We start from the raw sequence: 17,249 nt of genomic DNA, 5'->3' as shown, positions 1-17,249 counted from the left end.
AGTAAATGTAGTCTCTACTGTCAGCAATGAAGAATCCTCAATCATGTGGTTGACTGGGATATGGCTTACTTCTCATTTGGGCTTCTGGGCCCAGAAAATGGGGGGAAGGGGTCATGTATTGAGGTAATTTGGTTCATCCCTGCCTCCCAGCAGCTCTCACCCAGAGAGACAGATGCTATTCTGGTGCTTATGTACCTGCAGAGAGGGACGCTCTCTAGCTACACATTGCAATGTTTAAACCTCTCGGTGAGAAAGCCCTTCTTTCCACTTGGCCGTATCCACCTGCTGAAGCCTGCACAGCCGGGCACCAGTGTTTACTTCACTATCAGTGGCTGCCCTGCCCCCTCTTCCCTGTCCAGGACACTCACAGTGAGCCAGAGTCACCGCCCTTGGCATCTGCAAGGACAAACATTTCTTCTTTCTTCTTTAATGACTGGATGTGTCCCAGGGCCTGACAAATCTTTGATGCCTCTGTCCCCCCTGCCACTCCCCAGGAAAAGCTAGGACCCAGGCTGGGCACAGCCCATGATATATCTTTTTCCAGTGCCCTCTCCTGCCCAACCCCCACCCACAATCTGTCACCTGCCATGGATGCCACTGATCTGGCTAGAGGATGAGGAAATTGGATTCAAAAGAACTGCTGGCATCTGAAACCTGCCAGCACTGGTCTAGGCTGTCAGCTGAACAGAGAAACCGTCTGGGTATGGTCTCAGGGCTGAGCTTTGAATGGCCTCTAAATCTCAGAGAAAAAACATGTACGTTTGTGACTGTGTGTGTGCTTGTTTCTGAATGAGTTCTCCTGGGAACTGCTTGTGTTTCTATCTGTGAGTCCTTTGTGTTGTCCCTGTGTCTGTTGGTATGTCTTTTTCTCTGTAAGTCTGTGACCCCATTTGAATGCCCATATTTGTGGCTATCCTTACGGGTGACTTTGTGAACTTGTATGCATTCCTGTGACTTTGTGAAGTTAGTGTGTGGCAGCTCCCATGCCTCTGCTCTGGCCTGAGGTGCCTTTCCTTCCTTCCTTCACCTCACTAACCCCTTCTCAGCTGCCAACACCCAGCTCAGATGTCACCTCCTTCAGGAAGCCTTCCTCTGGCTGAATTAGATGGCCCTCCTCTGTGGTCCTATAACATACTGTTCTTGCACCATCAAAGCACCCCTTCTTTCCTTCCTCAACTTGACCCTGAGTCCCTTAAGACAGGAATTACATTGTCTGGTCTCTGTGTGTTCAGCTCCCAGCTCCAGGCCTGACACCCAGAAGGCACAGAAGAAATGATCTTCAACAAATAATGCAGAAGTTATTGTATATTGATTGAGCACTTGCACTTACTAAATTTTTTTAACCTCCATTGCTACGTTGAATCCTCCCAACAGTGTTCTAAAGTAGAAACCTTTCATGGCCTCATTTACAGGTGAGGAAACTGAGGCTCAGAAAAGTTGAGGAACTTACTTAGGGACACATGGCTAGTATGTAATGAGCCAGAACTCGAACTCAGATATGTCTGCCTCAAAGTCCAGGCTCTAAACCAGCATGTCAAGTGGTGTGGGCAGATGGGTGACTATGTTGGTGTGTGAGTAGTCAAAGACAGTTCTCATTGCTTTTACCCATAGCCTCTCAGGGCTGGGACCTATGGGCAGTTCACCTTTTGGGTCCTGCCAAAATCAGAAGCAAGAGGTCAAGTGGCCCCTTCCTTCGAGCTCCAGAGAACAAGGGAAGGAAGACTTTCCAGTCAAACCTCTGGCCAGGCAGGGGCCCTGGGTCCTCACTGTAGAGTCATGAGTCCTGGGCCCTAGTCCTACCTGTGCTACGAACTCTCCTTATGCTCTCCATCACTCACGTTCTACAGCCCTCATTGGCTCAACTGCAAAATGGGGAAAAGTGCAATCACTTCTATAGAAATTAGTTGGGGGATGAAGATCATATGCATTGATTAATTTTTAAATATTTATTGAGCACTATTGGGGAAATCCCTGGAAACAAACGTAATTTCTTCTCTGAGGATTTGTGAAAATGTGAGATGAGGGCATCTGATCTTACAAAGCATTTATCTTCCACCACATGTTACGTTGTAGGTCTTTAGCCTTTTCTGTCCTGCCATGATGCTTTCAGAGCACTGGACAATGGCCATGCCCTCACACCCATGCATGGCCTCCCAGGACCCTCTGGTCACTAGACTTCCTCAGGGCCTGCCTTCTTTGGACAATACCCCAGGCCTCTTTGGCTAACCTAGTACCTACTTCTTCATCAAAACTTTGCTTTCTAGACTTCATCCTGTTTAAACTGTCTCTTTGAAGGGAGATGAAATAATGACCTCATGACTTATGCCTGAAGGGAGATTTTTATTTTAACAGGTCACAAAATTCTTGATCCAAAGAAATACAATTTCTGACTCTAGAATGGGTATGTGGCAGGGTAAGGGGTAAAGGCTTTGCTTTTATAGCTGCAAAAAGAGAATTTGTTACCTTGTAAAAAATATACAAATATGAAATGAGTGCATTTAACAAACACTACCCAGAGCTTAACCAACATTTATGACCCATTTATTTTTCCAGCCCTCATTCTCCACCCTGTGTGTTTTCTGGTCATTGTGGCACAGCACATGTGTGGCATTCCAGGCTGCTCAAGAGCTTTCATGATGATCCGTGTTCTTGGGTGCATAGCATTCCCATGATCATCATAATATACCTGACAGTTTCCTGTGGTTAGAAATTTAAGGGATTTTTGCACTGTCCCCCTGATCTAATCTAGGGATAGACATTTTTGCACCTACAGCCATTTCCTTACATTAAATTACTTCCTTTGGAATGACTTCCCATGATGTGCTTTCTTGTTTTAAAATAGTGGACTCCATTCTCCAGAGCCGGGTCTCTGCAGAGGAGAGCAGTACGGAAGAATTCCGTGCATGCCTTCATTTTTCACTCCGAACCAGCCAAATGGGCATGTTTCTCTCCCCCCCGCAGGTCACAGCTTGATGATGACGATAAAAGACTAAAGGTCACCGGCTAGATGGCCTAAGCATCAGGTCTGGGATGGTGTTTTGGGGATCATACAGGTTCATGTTCACATATTCTCCTTTACAGCACGTGACCTGGGGCCAGCCCCTTACCTGTGCTGAAGCACCATTTCCTCATGTATAAAATTGGGCTAAGAATGCTACCCTTCTCATTAGGATTTTATGAGGATGGAGTTCTGCACCTGATAAACAGTGTGTCCTGCCCCTTGCTTCCCTGTAAGGTCAGGTTACCCCCCCCACCCCACCCTGCAGCCTACTTTTAAGGTCCATTTGCTACTTCCTGCCCACCCCCACTCATTACTTTCTCCCTTCTCCCTCTGGTATTTTGACAAATGAGAAAGAGTGTCCAGGGCTTCAGGGTTCAGTCGGCTTTCCTCTAAGAGTCCTATGTGAATCCCTCAATGATCTCCCTGTGTCTGCTTCCTGCTGTCCCCTGCTGTGGGACAGGTAGAGCCACCCTGTCCCACAGAGCAAGGGAGAAACAGTTGTAAGCAGTGAGGGCTCCTTTAGAGAGCCCTGTTGAGCCAAATGGCAGTATCTTTCCTGCCATCCGGAAGCCCTTCTGACTCTAGGGAAAGGACTCCCCTCAGAGGCCTGCCCCTTTCAGCCTGACCACAGTCAGGGACATGCCTCGGCCCCTTCTCATCCCTTTGTTCCCAGCACTCTTTCCCCCGCAGCAGCTCCCACACCCTTCCCCATCGCTTGCAGAGTTCAGGGAAGAACCTCTGTCTTCATGGAAATATTGATGTGGCTCTGCTGGGGAGCAATGAACTTAGCCAAGATCAAAGCTTTCCTGGGAGCTGTTGGTGCTGAATTTGGAAACAGACACGCTGCTGTTCCCTGGTATCTTTAGCAACAAAGTCAAAATGTTTGGGGTTTTTTTCACTGCTTGCCGTCTGAGTTCTTGCTGGAGAGTGCAGCAAGAGAACCCTAAATCTAAAAGGAGGCCCTGAGAGCTCAAGAGGCTGGGGGGCTTGGGCCTGAAATCTTTTCAGTCTATTATAGGCGATGCGTTCCTATCTCTCGCCTGGGAGCACTGCCATGCCATCTTTTTCGCTGGTCTTTTCTCCCAGAAATTACTACAGAACAGGCTGTTGGTGAGTGTGGGACAAGGCCTCCCTAATTCCATTTTTATAGCAAAGAACACACATTGTGGGATTTGTTCTAGCCGTTCTGGTTTTGGCTGCTCTGTGAGTCGCTCTATTTATTCTTGCTCCGTTCAGAGCGAGCTCCCCTGGGCCTGGTGGCCGCAACACTGCAAGTCATATTTTTGGGTGTCAGGTTAGAACTGGGCCACATTCTGTTCCCCTAAGCAAGATGTTGAAGAGGGTATAGGCAGCCCTCCCTGTAGTTAGAAGAATGCTTAGTGGGATTTATCAATCTGATTTTCATGCATAAACAATTGCACATGGGTTTGCAAGCACGGGGGCCCTATAATGACAGCCATTATGGCCCAGTAACAGGTACTGAAGGTGGTCTTTTTGCTGGCAATGACAGCCACCTCTGCACTTGTCTTTCCAACAGACACAATTTCTCGGGGTTTACTTTGTCTCATCCCAAGAGTTTCTTGCGAATGCCTACGTCTTGGCCGTGCTTCTGTTCCTCGCCCTCCTGCTACAAAGGACATTTCTACAAGCATCCTACTATGTCGCCATCGAAACTGGAATTAATTTGCGAGGAGCAATACAGGTACTTGGATGATTATTTTTTCATTTCATAGTGAGAACCACATGATTTGTCCCCATGGGCCCTCAAGGATTATTTCTGCTGGGATGTGTGTGTGTGTGTGTGTGTGTGTGTGTGTGTGTGTGTGTGGCTCTTTTAACTGTGTTTTGAAATACCATTGACAATGCAGTGTGGGATAGTGGAAAATGCTTGGGCTGGACTTAGGAACTGTTGTAGTTCTGCCTTGGATTTGACCCGTAATGTCAATTGCTCAGCCTTTGGGCCTCCATGTTTTTCAGCCTTGAATGGGACTGACATCCCTAATCCATCCCAGCGCTCTTTCCCTCGGAATGCAAAGGCAGCCTCAGAATCCTTCTCTAGATACCATTCCAGGGTTCTACCAGACAGTCTTCTTTGGGTGCAAAACAGAAAACGTGTTTGACACGCCAGGATTAGAGAGCCTCTAAGATCTATTGGAGAGCTTAGATTTGGGGTCATAAGAGAGACTTAGCTGGTCTGATAGGTCCCTTGGGCCTAGCTTCTCGCTGCTGCCTTCTGTGGATTTCTTCTCTGAGTCATTGGAAGGATGATCAAAGTCAGAGAGCAGGCAGGGCCCCTTTAGGCAAGCTGGTGATGAGTGTTGCCTAAGCCCCAGTGTTTTTATTAGAATTTTGATTCAGCGGCTGGAATGAAGAGACCCAGTACAATAGTGGTTTACATAGGATGGAAGCTTGTTTTTCACAGTCAGGGCTGTGAAATAGCTACGCAATATCAGAGACCTTATTTCTTTCTGTAATGTTGCTCTGCCAGGCTTCTCACAATTACTTCCATCTTGTGGTTTTAAAGGACTTTTGAAATTGCCACATGTCTACATTTAACTCAGCAGAAGAAAGATGGAGCAATAGGAGGGAATGCTTCCTCTTATAAAATCACAGTGCGGAAGTTGCACATCTTCTCTCCCATCCCTTTCCTGAGAAATTGCCCACATGGCCACTCCTAGAGGCTAAAAAGTGGGGTCTTTCTTCTTGCCATAATTCTTCTAGAAATTCTTCCGGTGAAAAGAAAAGAATGGATATGGGGGGACAACTACAGATTCTGCCATACCCGGCCATTCCCATGAAGTCAGTACAGCACTAGGAAGTTGTGATTAAACCCCAAAGCCACATCATTCTTCAGAAATGAGCCTCAGAATCATTAACATTGACTGGTCCTCTGGGAGCCGGGACCAGAGGCTGTGTAGAAAAGGGACTGGAAGGGAAAAGGGATAGCCTGGGTTGGGGACAGCGTCAGAGGCCAAACTCTGGTTATGTAGGTGTAGTCATGTGTATGGTGCCCCCTGGAATTGTGTAGTGCACAACCTGAGCGGCTGCCAGGACGTCGCTGCCCATCCCCAATGGCTTTACATTGAGGAAGAAGAGCCATTTCCAGGAATGTCATCATAGGAGAATGGTAGAAAGATCCCAGGAAAATCCAAGACCCTCTAAGACTCACAGGTGCTCAGAACTGGCAGGAACCAGCTCAGTTCTGAAAACCAATCTGAAAATCCCAGCCTCTGCTCACATACGTCCAGTGGCAGGCAGACCTGCAACACCACAAACAGCAGCCAGTTTTGTAGTCAAACAGTTTTGTAATTAAATCAGCTTTCTATTTGTATGTCATAATTCACACTCTGACAAGAATTTTCCAATTACACTAAAAGAGGCAAAATGGTTTTTTTAATGTATTAGCATATAATTGTTTTTATCAAACTACCTGAATCTTTTGCATTAATAAGAGAGATTGATTCAAAAAGAACATAGTTAGCATTAATTATGGAAACAAATGAGATTAAAAAAACTTAGTTCTTTCAGAAATTCACAGAAAATTATAGACAAGAATCCATGTCTTTGTGAATTTGAGAGTAATCCCATTTCTTGCATGAAAAGTTATTAAGCAAAATTCCTGTGTTACATATAATTTTTTGGCTTACTAGCTATCCGTCGGTTGTGTGTTTCTATGTATCTTGGTCTTTACTTAATAATGCTTTCTTCGATAGATTAGTCTATGTTTCTACTTCACTGAAACTAGGTTTATTATTATTCTTTAAAGACCGATTTCATATAACCTAGGATGTGCATAGGCTTGTCCAAAAATGCCATTGCCCTCATTTTAAACCTTACCCGTGGTGCAAACAAACTCACAAAAAAGACATAGAATAGGTTTATGCTTTAAGTATGCCCGACCCACAGAAAAGCCTGGGTTTACACAACTTATGAATTAAGGCCCGGGAACGCACCTTACAACAGAACGCACAATAGAATTTCATTGTGAGCAGGCATCCCTAGGATATTTAAGACAGAAATGCATTTTTCCTTTTTCAAGAGCACATGGCCCGGGAATTGCCGTCCTTCTGGGAGGCACAATCACTCTGCCCATATGGCTTCTAGGGTCACAGCTCACAAGAGCCATTGCCATGGCTGTTCTCATCTGCCTGGAGGGGGCAGAGCAAGGTCCCCAGGGTGGCTGGCCTCCAGGACGGGGCTGGGGCTCATGGACACCCATACATTGTGTCTCACATAAGCCCATTCCAGGCTGAGCACTTATCTTGTGTCAAGGCTCAATGAAGACAGGACTTGGCCCTGGAGCACACCCCATCCCGGGTTGGAGATGGCCCATTAAAACAGATGGCTGCCCCACTTTGTCATGTTTATGGCTCTGAAGTATGCTCTCTACTGGCCTCTGGTAAATCAAGAATTCAACTGGACAGGAAAATCTGCTTTTAAGATTTAAGAGCTCATTAAGTCCTGTCCCCAAGGGAGAGGTTTTGCTTGCTGGGAAAGTAGCCTGCCCTGGCATGGGTTCCTCCTTTGCATGCTGCCTCTCAGGCTTGTGTGATTGGTCACCAAAGCCCTCTACCTCTCTGGGCCTTCGGTACCTCACTGGTAAAGGTGGGACGGTAATGCAGGGCCCCCTTACAGAGCTGCTCTGTGCTCTGTAGGGTGAATGTCTGAGAAGCCCCTGGCACATTATAGGTGTGTGGCATCTGGGGTGGTGATTAGAATGATGATGACAAATGTGAACCATGGTGCTCTCGTTTCTAGACCAAGATTTACAATAAAATCATGCACCTGTCCACCTCCAACCTGTCCATGGGGGAAATGACTGCCGGGCAGATCTGTAACCTGGTTGCCATCGACACCAACCAGCTCATGTGGTTTTTCTTCTTGTGCCCAAACCTCTGGGCTATGCCAGTACAGGTAAGTGATGCGTGCTTTGGTGGGGAGTAGGGAAGGGGGCACACAACCAGAATCTACTGCTGTGTGCTCAGTGACTAGGAGTCACCATCTTCTTTTCCATGTTTGCCTGTACCTTCCACCCTGCTAGGGTCTCCATGGGGTGCATCCCTTGGTCTCTATACTGGCTCACCCTCTGCAAGCATCTAGCCATCTCTCTGAATGATCAGAGAAGGTAGTACCATTAAAACTTTTTTAAGTGCAGTTTAAACCTTAAAATCTTTTTATTTAAACTATAGAATAATCATATGTGGAACACTTGCAGACTTTAAAAGTTATGTTGTAGCAAAGGGCTTAAGTACACTGAAAAGTGTTCTGATATATTTTAAGCAAAACAAGTAAATTACAAAATAGTATATGCAATACACTCCCTACTAAATTGGAATACCTGTACGTATACATTTGCACAGATTCACACAGAAAAGAAGAACTGGAAGGTCACATGGTGGGAGTGCAAGTGGTTTTTATTTTCTCTCGCATTCCTAAATTCTCCAGTAAGCATGTATTATTTCTGACCATCAAAACCATGTTTGTTTTTAAAACCAAACAACCTTAGAGGCTGGCTGTGAAGAGGTGCACTCTCTCCTGACTGTACGGGAGGAATTGGATGTGGTTTACTTGACTCCCACTTTCCACCAGGGAGTCTCTGACCCTCTCCTGTAGCTGGGAGTGGATCTCCACTGGTGCTCAGGCCAGAAGCAGAAATCGCAGACCCATTCCCAGGGGGCCTACTAGCTCCTGGGGGCTGCCTGGTGTAGAGAAAAGTGTCTGGACTTGGAAGAGACAGGCTGGTTCAAATAACCTCTCTAGGCCTCGGGAACCCCATTTCTTTATCCCCAAGAGCTCTCCCGGCTTTGTAGTCATTTTTTGGTTACGTATACTCTTTAAATCACAGCTTTATTGAGATATAATTCACCCATTTAATGTGTACAACGTGATGGATTTTAGCATGGTCACAGGGTTGCGCAATCATGTCACAATTTGACAACAATTTCATCACCCCATAAAGAAGCCCATACCCATTGATAGTCATGCCTCCTACCCACCCCAGCCCTAGGCAACCATCAGTCTACATATACTTTTGAAAATCTAATGAAACCTTCTTTCAGAAAAACAAATGGGTGTTTACACATTTTGCCTACAATTTCCGGGGCTCAATGAGCCCCCTGAAGCTTACGGACACCTTGGTAATGAACTCGGCCATAGTGAGGGACCTCTGTGTTTCCCCATCCCGTGTCTGGGCATCAGAGGCCCAGAGCCCCGGGGCTTACCCTGGGTCACACAGTGAGCTGGTAGCAGCACCACAGCCAAGCATCTCCTTTCTGGGGTCCCCTAGTGACAGGGTTCCCATAGGGCCCATTTGTTTATTTGTTCGTTTTTAAGAGGGGGCATCAGCCACCTTGTATTGATCTACAACTATGTGCCAGGCACTATTCTAGGTGCTTATCACATGTGTTCATTTAATCTTCACAACAGTCCTGCTAAGTGGACATTAAAATCACCATTAGAAAAGTGAGGAAGCTGAGACACAGAGAGGTTAAGTAACTTGCCCAAGATTGCACAGCCAGCAAGTGCTGAGATCTCCCCACTACTGCCCTAGATTGTTTTTCTAACTTGTGAATAGGAGCTAGAATAGCCCCTTCCCCCCACACTTGCTTTGCAAACTCAGAATCCCTGCTTCCTGGTATGTTCCCCCTGGGGTTCATTCAGACCCCTGCACAAGAGAGGCGTGGACAGAGGAGTCTGAGGAGCACGAGGAAGGGCAGGTGGAGTGTGAGGGGGAGCCTTGCAGATATTGCCTCCCCAGCTCCTGCCCCAGCAGCTGCCAGCACCTGGAGGTGGTGGGGTTGCAGGCACTGACCCCCAGATGGTGCACTGATGGTGACTATGGGAACTTCCTTGGGGTCTGGCCCTACCCAAGCTGCTGAACGACGCTCTGATAGCTTCCATATGCGGGCAGTTCATGGAAGGACTGGATGCCAGGGATAATTTTCCCAGAAGGTGATGGCAGTGGGGCCCAGCAGGAGCAGGAGGTTCTTCATCTCCTGAGGAGCTCCTCTGCCCATCCGTGCCAGCATTAATTTAACATCAGCTAAACACTGGGAGGCAGGTGGCGGAGGGTCGCTTACCAGCCCTAAACACCTGCTAATGCAGGAAGCATTCTGTGACTAATGGAAATCACAGGGCCACCCGCCCACTCCTCTGTCCTTGAGGTGGTGCAAGGAGCGTAGCACCAATTTGGCGTAGGGCTCAGGAAGTGCAGGGCCAGCCCAGCAGACTTTTTTATTTTCAATTAAGGAAGGCAGCATCTGTTCCTCTAGAATAAGCCCTGAATTCAGAGGTGCCTGCTTTTGAAGGCAACCTGAGAAACTGTCATCCTGATGCTTTGGGGACTGGCAAGAGGAATTTATGCTTCTCATAAATATTCAGAAGCAGGCAGTCATTTACATAAAGCTAGAAACAGAATGAATTTTCTTTTTAGAGAATATCTTTGAGATCCACTAAAAAATTAAAGATTTCAGGAGCATAAGAATGAAAAGTAAACTCTCGGATCCTGGGCTGGTTTTGTCTGGCATGGAGGTGGCAACGGTGCCCCTTTGCTCATATGCCACTCTTTCCAGCCTCGATAACCAGCGCAAAACGAAGGGTGTTATCACACCCATTGTGCAGCCTCAGCTCTGAGACCTCCGTCTGGGAAACAGACGTGGGGACAGATAATACTTCAGCCAGCCTTGCAGATAAATGCAGTTAGTTCCCAGCCTAGAAACTCTCTGCTGTGTGAGTCCATCATTAACTCCTCCTTCTGATACTGCTCTGCCACCCCTTTTCCTCTGCCCTGACCCCCAAGACAATTTGGAAACCCGGGCACCAAGGCTGTACCACTTTAGGGGACTGGAGAGGAGGGGATTTTGCCAACACCCCCTGGCAGGGCAGTCACCAGGTTAAAGGGAATTCATTCCCATGATCCTCCCTCAGATCATCGTGGGCGTGATTCTCCTTTACTACATCCTCGGAGTCAGTGCCTTAATTGGGGCAGCTGTCATCATTCTGCTGGCCCCCGTCCAGTACTTCGTGGCCACCAAGCTTTCCCAGGCCCAGCGGAGCACCCTGGTGAGTGTCCATCCTTCCCCCATGTGTCTGCCTGCTCCCTCTCCCCTCTCATCAGTGGGTCTCCTCACTCTTCCCCCACATGCCACCAAATACCTCCACCCCCTCACACACACACACACACACACACACACACATGCACTCGCACATGCACACTATCATTGACCTCCAGCAGGTCACTTCACCTGCTGGCTTCACCCATGTCTTGGTCCGTGGGATGGGATTAGTGAAGAAGGCAGGAGCTGGGCATTGTCTGTGAAATGGTGAGGACATGGGCTCAGCTCCTTCCTCTTGTGTGGGACGGGGGCAGACGAAGCCTGTTTCTGACTCGGTGCCCCTGGCAGGAGTATTCTAACGAGAGGCTGAAGCAGACCAACGAGATGCTCCGTGGCATCAAGCTGCTCAAGCTGTACGCCTGGGAGAACATCTTCCGCACGCGGGTGGAGATGACCCGCAGGAAGGAGATGACCAGTCTCAGGGCCTTCGCCATCTATACCTCCATCTCCAGTGAGTCCACCCAACCAGCCAGCCTTGCATGCTGCTGGGGTCGGGTCTCAGGGCTTGGGGGAGGGAGTGGTGGCAGAGCGGGAGGCTTTGGGGTCATCCATTCCAGCTGAGCCTCACACTGTCTCAGGCAGCAGAGCTCCCAGAAATTACAGTGTTCTCCGTCATTTACTCAGAAAACGTATTGAGAGCCTGCTGTGCCAGGGACACTGTGCTCAAGATACAGGATGAGAAAGAGAGATACGCTACTGAGTTGATACGTTCCTGCGAGGCAGCAGTGAAGGAATAAATAACACTTTGAATTCTCCTAAGTGTGAGGCTCCTTCTCAATAAGTCAGACTGAGCTGCCACTGCCTGGGGAAAGCAGCAGGAAACTTCCATTTATCTGGGTCCCCGAGGAGGAGAAGTGTTTTCTTTAAACAACAGGAGCTCGAGTTTGAGGTCCTCACAGGTGTAGCCACACTGACTGAATTTACAGTAACCAACTGGTTTGGGAACTCCAAGCCCAGAAATAGAGAAAGAAAAAAGACCCAAACTGGTAAAATTCCTTCTCTCTGCCAGCTCTGCCTGCCCCTGGGTCTGGTTGTATTAACAGAAACCCCACCTTGTGTACAGCCCCCTGAGATACTGACACCTGAGCACAGGGGGAACAGCTAGTGAGGGAGGAAATGGCTTCCGCCACCTGCCAGGTGACTTTCTCTCCCAGCAACAACACCGCAGGGTGGGGTAGGGCAGGCTCATGGTCGCTGCAATGGGAGAGAAGCGGCAAGGAAACTGAGGCACTGGCAGGAAAGTAGGGGGCAGCCTCCGTCATGGTGATGGGGCAGGTGGCAGCTACTTTGCTCCTAGGTGTATGCTCATCCCGCATTCCATCCTATGTAAACAGCAGCCGGTCCCCAGGCTGGCCAAGACAAGCCCGGGCTTTGTGAATGGCCTGAAGCCGGGAGGACCCAGGGAAAGGAGACTGTATGTTGTCAAGAGCTGAGATGACTCTGGAAGGAGCAAGGGGCTCTGGAGCCAAGGGGGGGACTCAGAAGGATCAGCAGAGCAGCCCAGGCGGATCCCTGGAAGAGGCGCTGGGGGGGGGGGGGGCAGGAAAGAGCCCTCGGGAAGCTCTGAAAGCCCAGCGCTTGTTTGCTCAGGGCTCACCCTTCTTGGGACCGGCTTCTTTGTGTTGGTCAGAGGGAGGGGGAGAGATGGATGGTAGGTGAGGCACCTCCTGGCTGCAGGTATATGCTTTGAGTGTGTTTCCATTGATCTCCTCCCAGACTTCCTGTCTTCTGCTCTGTGTCCCCAGGGATCAGGACACAGGTCATTAGGCTTGAGGTAATGGGGCATCTTTAACTCTCACCCCCGGCGCCAGCCGTGGGTCCTGGTGCCACAGCGAAGCCCTGGAGTCACATTTCCTGATGGGGCCCATCTGGCGCTGCCTGCTGGGCTTTCAGTCTGTCATCCTACACCAGTGAGTCAGGCTGTGGGGCAGACAGGTTACCCCTGACTCTCTATCTGATGGTCTCACCTTCAGCTTCACTGAGAGCTGTGTGTGGAGCCCTGGTGCAGGGCAGGGCAGGGCCACCCCGGAGGGGGTGAAAAGGAAATGGGTGTAGTTTCCCCACCGTCAAAATTCAGAATCAAAGAAAAACAGGTGTCAGTTACTCAGTGGGTGTTGAGTGAGCCCAGCCCTGTGTGCTCGGCCCTGTGCCAAGTACCGGGAGGAATGCAAGAGTCAGTAAGATGTGCTCCCCATTCTCAAAGAGCGTGTAGTCTGCTGAGAAGTCAGAGCTAACAGTGGGGCAGGGAGCTGTGCACTGTGTGGACCTGCTCTGCGCTGCCTGCCTAGCAAGCCTGACTGCACTTAATCCTCACACCAACATTGTGAAGTGTGTAGCTCCATTGTCCCGTTTTACAGCAGAGAAGGCTGAGGCTCAGTGAAGCTAAATGACTCACTGAGGTCCTCAGCCAGCAAATGACAGAGAAGAAGGAAGCCCATGATGAGGCTCGGTGGCATCTTGCGAGATGGGCAGGATTTCAATGAGTAGAACATAAAATGGGGAAAAGCTGGAGGCCAGTGCTGTGGCCACTCCCCTTAGAAGTCAGTTCAATACTTATTCCCTTGCAGCAGCAGCATAACTCTAGGTATCCAGCCCTGCCATGTATTTGAGGACAAGCTTTGCAAGAGTGACAGCGGGGTCCTAGGCCCTACCAGTCAACCAAACAGCACGCTGCCAGTTCATTCTGTCCTTTATGCAGCACCCATTCCAGAGCCTTCTCTCTGTGCCAAACTCTACTGAGACCTTGGAGATTAAGGGGGTAAAAGGCATGGTCCCCACCCTCACAGTCTTGTGGGTGACCATGCCATGCCTGTGGTCGGAGCCAGGGGTCAGTTCTAAGTGCTCCACTTTCTCTGTGGTGGTACTCACCTGGCCCTGGCCTCTTTTGTTGCTTTTATTCACTTATTTAACAAATCTTCACTGGGCACCTGCTGTGTGCCAAGCCCTGTGCTAAGCATGGGGGATGCGGGGTTGAGAAGAAATATCGGTCCCTGCTTGCAGGTTGCTCACAGTCTAGTAGGGCAGCTGGTCATGGGACTGTGTGGTGAGTGACGAGTAGAAAGGGGTTTTCTATAGGTGCAGTGAGAATTGTACCTGACCTAGTCATAGAGTGAAGTTCATTGCCGATGCTCAAAGAAGGACTCCTAGGAATTAACCAGGTAAGGGAAAGAATGTTCCAGGTACAAAGGGCTACAGGTGAGAAGGACAGTGTGTCCGAGACTCAAACATAATCCAGTGAGCAGAGAGGAACAAGGCCAGATCATACAGGACCTTGTGCCCTGTGTGCAGGCCTCTGGGTCTTCTCCTGAGGCAGGGGCGCCATGGAAGGTGTTTAACTGCAGGAACGCTGGATTTGCCATCTCTCCTAGTGCTCTGGGATCACGACCTTCTGTCCTCCCAGTCCGGTCTGAGCCACAGTCAGGTGGGCCCTCCTTGGATGAATGTGATGGGCCTCATACCATGTCCTGGAAAGCAAAAAGCAAACTCCCAAACCCAACCATGCCATGCATGGGGGTGGGACGGGCAGGAGGATGCTGGTGAACCCCATTCACAGGGCACCCAGCACCTGCCCCCGGTCCATAGCCCAAGACTTGAGCTCCTTCTGTCCTCCTCGGTGAAAGGACCTGACTCAGAACAGCCAGGGCCTCCTGACCTGGTCCCTCTTCCTTCTCCAGCTTCTCTGAAATTCTTCTTCAATATCTGCTCTTCCTGCCACCAGCTGGTGCAGCCACGGTGGGTGTGGGTTGCCGATGCATATCCTGACCTTCTTGGGCCTGGGGTGGCTGCGGGGGAGCTGGGAGGCTCATCAGTGAAGGAGGCAGAAATCAGTGTGATGTGTGGGGCCTCCTGCTGTGCTTCCACCACGGCCAGCCAGCGGCAGACACCCCGGTGACCTGCTTTCTCCTCCTCTGCTGACATTGAGTGACTATGAGACAGAATGTAAAACAGCCCTGTGCACGTCCAACTACACTGCCCCCTCCTGCAGGTGCCACCTGCAGTTAGGCCAGGCTGTGAGCCTGCCGCTTCCACTGGCCACCCCTCACCCCCAGCCCCGGGACAAAGCTGCAGTTAACCAGAGGCACAAGTGGCTGGCTGCGGCTCCCTGCCACATGGCTTCTGAAATATTTATCTTTGGAAATGAAAAGCCTCTGGTTTTGTGGTGCCCCTGGCACCCACAGAGCCAGGCCGCATTCCTTAGGCAAAGCCAGGGGTGACCTGCACCCCGCTTTGGTTTCGGTTGATTTGTGGGTTGATTTCATTTGGGAAGGGTAGGAAAAGCCAGCATCATGCCTGGAACAGAGAAGACCCTCAAAAAAGAATTTTTTAATAAGTTCTTCTTAGAGGATATTTTGGGGGAAGATGACTACAACACCTACCCACGTCTCTACACCACAACAGCGAGGCTTTCGCTTTCGAAGGAGGCCTTTGAAGCCTGCCTACGCGCGGCTAAACCTGTCCACCGCAGCATCGCACTTGCACAGCATTTTGTAATCTTCTGCTCTCACTTCGTGTTATTCAACAGGATCCCTTGCTCTCTATTATGCAAGATCTAAGCAGTATCTTGTTTTCCTTTTTCTTTCCTACCCCATGCCAAAGTTGGAGAGAAATCTATTGGTCATATTTTTTTTACCTCTCTGTCACCATCCCCATTAAGAGGCAAGGCCACAGTGTTCAACCCACGACAGCTGGGATGCCAGCTCCCCGTCCTCCCCACCCTCCACAGAGCCTCCCAGGCCTGACTGACATCCCTAGTTCCAGCCTTGTCCATTTCAGGACCCAGCGGAGTGCTCTTCAGAGAGGCTTTTAAAATACAAGCAGCAAGTAATTCCATCCCCCAATCCCGGCCCCAAAGGGGACCCAGAGTTCCTGCACAAAGGCCATCCTTGCAAAAGAGGGTGAGGAAAATGAAAAATTATATTTTCATTCTTTAGTGTCTCCATACAACATCCAGAATGGGGTAGAACATTAATTATACCATACTAGAGGCCCGATGCATGAAATTCGTGCAAGAGTAGGCCTTCCTTCCCCCAGCTGCCGACACCAGCTTCCCTCTGGCACCCAGGACCCAGGCTTCCCTCGCAGCCCCAGCTTCATCCGGAAGGTCATCTGGTCTAATTAGCATATTACACTTTTATTATTATAGATGAATTCTCTTTTGAGAGAATCAGCTTTGGAATACTCACTTTTAAATTTATTTATAGCATGTCTCATTCCTCAGAGGAGCTCAAGCAGCTACAAGAAAAATAAAGACAACAAAATAGAAAAAATATAAATGAAGGAAAATCACAACCAGGAAGAACATGCTACAGAACAAAGTGTTAATTATGACATGTTCTGTGATTGCAGTATCACCCTGAACGTTGATGAACCACATTTACTAAAACAGCCCCTGGTGTTGGATGTTGCCAGTTGATCTCATTTCCGGTGGTTTGTTGGCTGTGGCTGTGGCTGTGGCTGTGGTTTCATTTGCCTGTTACAGTGCTATAGCTAGCACCAGCTTGCTGAGGGCTTTTTGCTTCTCTCAAATGATTACGTATTCAAGATAAATTCCCAGGAGGGGGATTATAGGATCAGAAGGTCTAAACTCTGTGGCTCTCACTACAAAGCACCAGATTGCTTTCCAAGCAGAGTTGCACCGAATTACAATCTAACTCTGAACCTGTTCTTTAGCTGAGAGGGGTCTCAGCCTGAGGCAAGGGCCAAGGGGTGGTGCACAGGTGCCCTGTAGCTTGAACCCCCCTCTTTGGTAGTTGCTGGGATAGGCAGGAGAGGAACAGGAGGAGGCCCCTGTCCTGAGAGAGCTTCCTGGAGTAACTGGCCCTGGAGGGGAGGGACAAGGCTACCTTGTGTTTAGAGCTATACAGTTGGTGATGGTCAAGGGCCCAGGCCTCATGGGAGTCCTTCTCCTCCTCCCTCTCCCCAGCCAGTGATGGCTGTGCTATGTCCTAGTCCCAGACCTGGGTCCCTTCTACTGTAGGAAAACCAATAATGCTTATACTGCCCCTGCCCGAGACTCTGAGGGAGGGCTGTGGCGCTGCTGTGGGCACCTGGCGGCGTGGAGCCCTCTTCAGGAAGGGCAGTTAAAGCAGGGTCATGTGTGATACTGGTGTTGATGAAAAGCCTGTGGTCAGACC

The 17,249-nt window shown here is 49.3% G+C and overlaps 1 protein-coding gene across 12 annotated transcripts in view; it reads left to right on the top strand.

Moving 5' to 3' along the window:
• ABCC8 (ATP binding cassette subfamily C member 8) overlaps positions 1-17,249 on the top strand; it is a 68,999-nt gene that overhangs the window by 17,495 nt on the left and 34,255 nt on the right. For all 12 annotated transcript variants that reach the window (XR_004970446.1, XM_036325568.1, XM_036325566.1 and 9 more), the window contains exons 7-10: positions 4,539-4,703; positions 7,760-7,915; positions 10,928-11,062; positions 11,404-11,566. Coding sequence is in view for 11 of the 12 variants with exons in the window: in XM_036325568.1 (XP_036181461.1) it covers positions 4,539-4,703; positions 7,760-7,915; positions 10,928-11,062; positions 11,404-11,566 (619 nt within the window). In the remaining variant the exon portion in view is untranslated. The remainder of the gene's footprint in view (positions 1-4,538; positions 4,704-7,759; positions 7,916-10,927; positions 11,063-11,403; positions 11,567-17,249) is intronic.

This window comes from Myotis myotis, unplaced genomic scaffold (genome assembly GCF_014108235.1).
Source record: "Myotis myotis isolate mMyoMyo1 unplaced genomic scaffold, mMyoMyo1.p scaffold_m19_p_10, whole genome shotgun sequence".
Taxonomy (NCBI): Eukaryota; Metazoa; Chordata; class Mammalia; order Chiroptera; family Vespertilionidae; genus Myotis; species Myotis myotis.
This window is presented reverse-complemented; position numbering and strand designations above follow the sequence as displayed.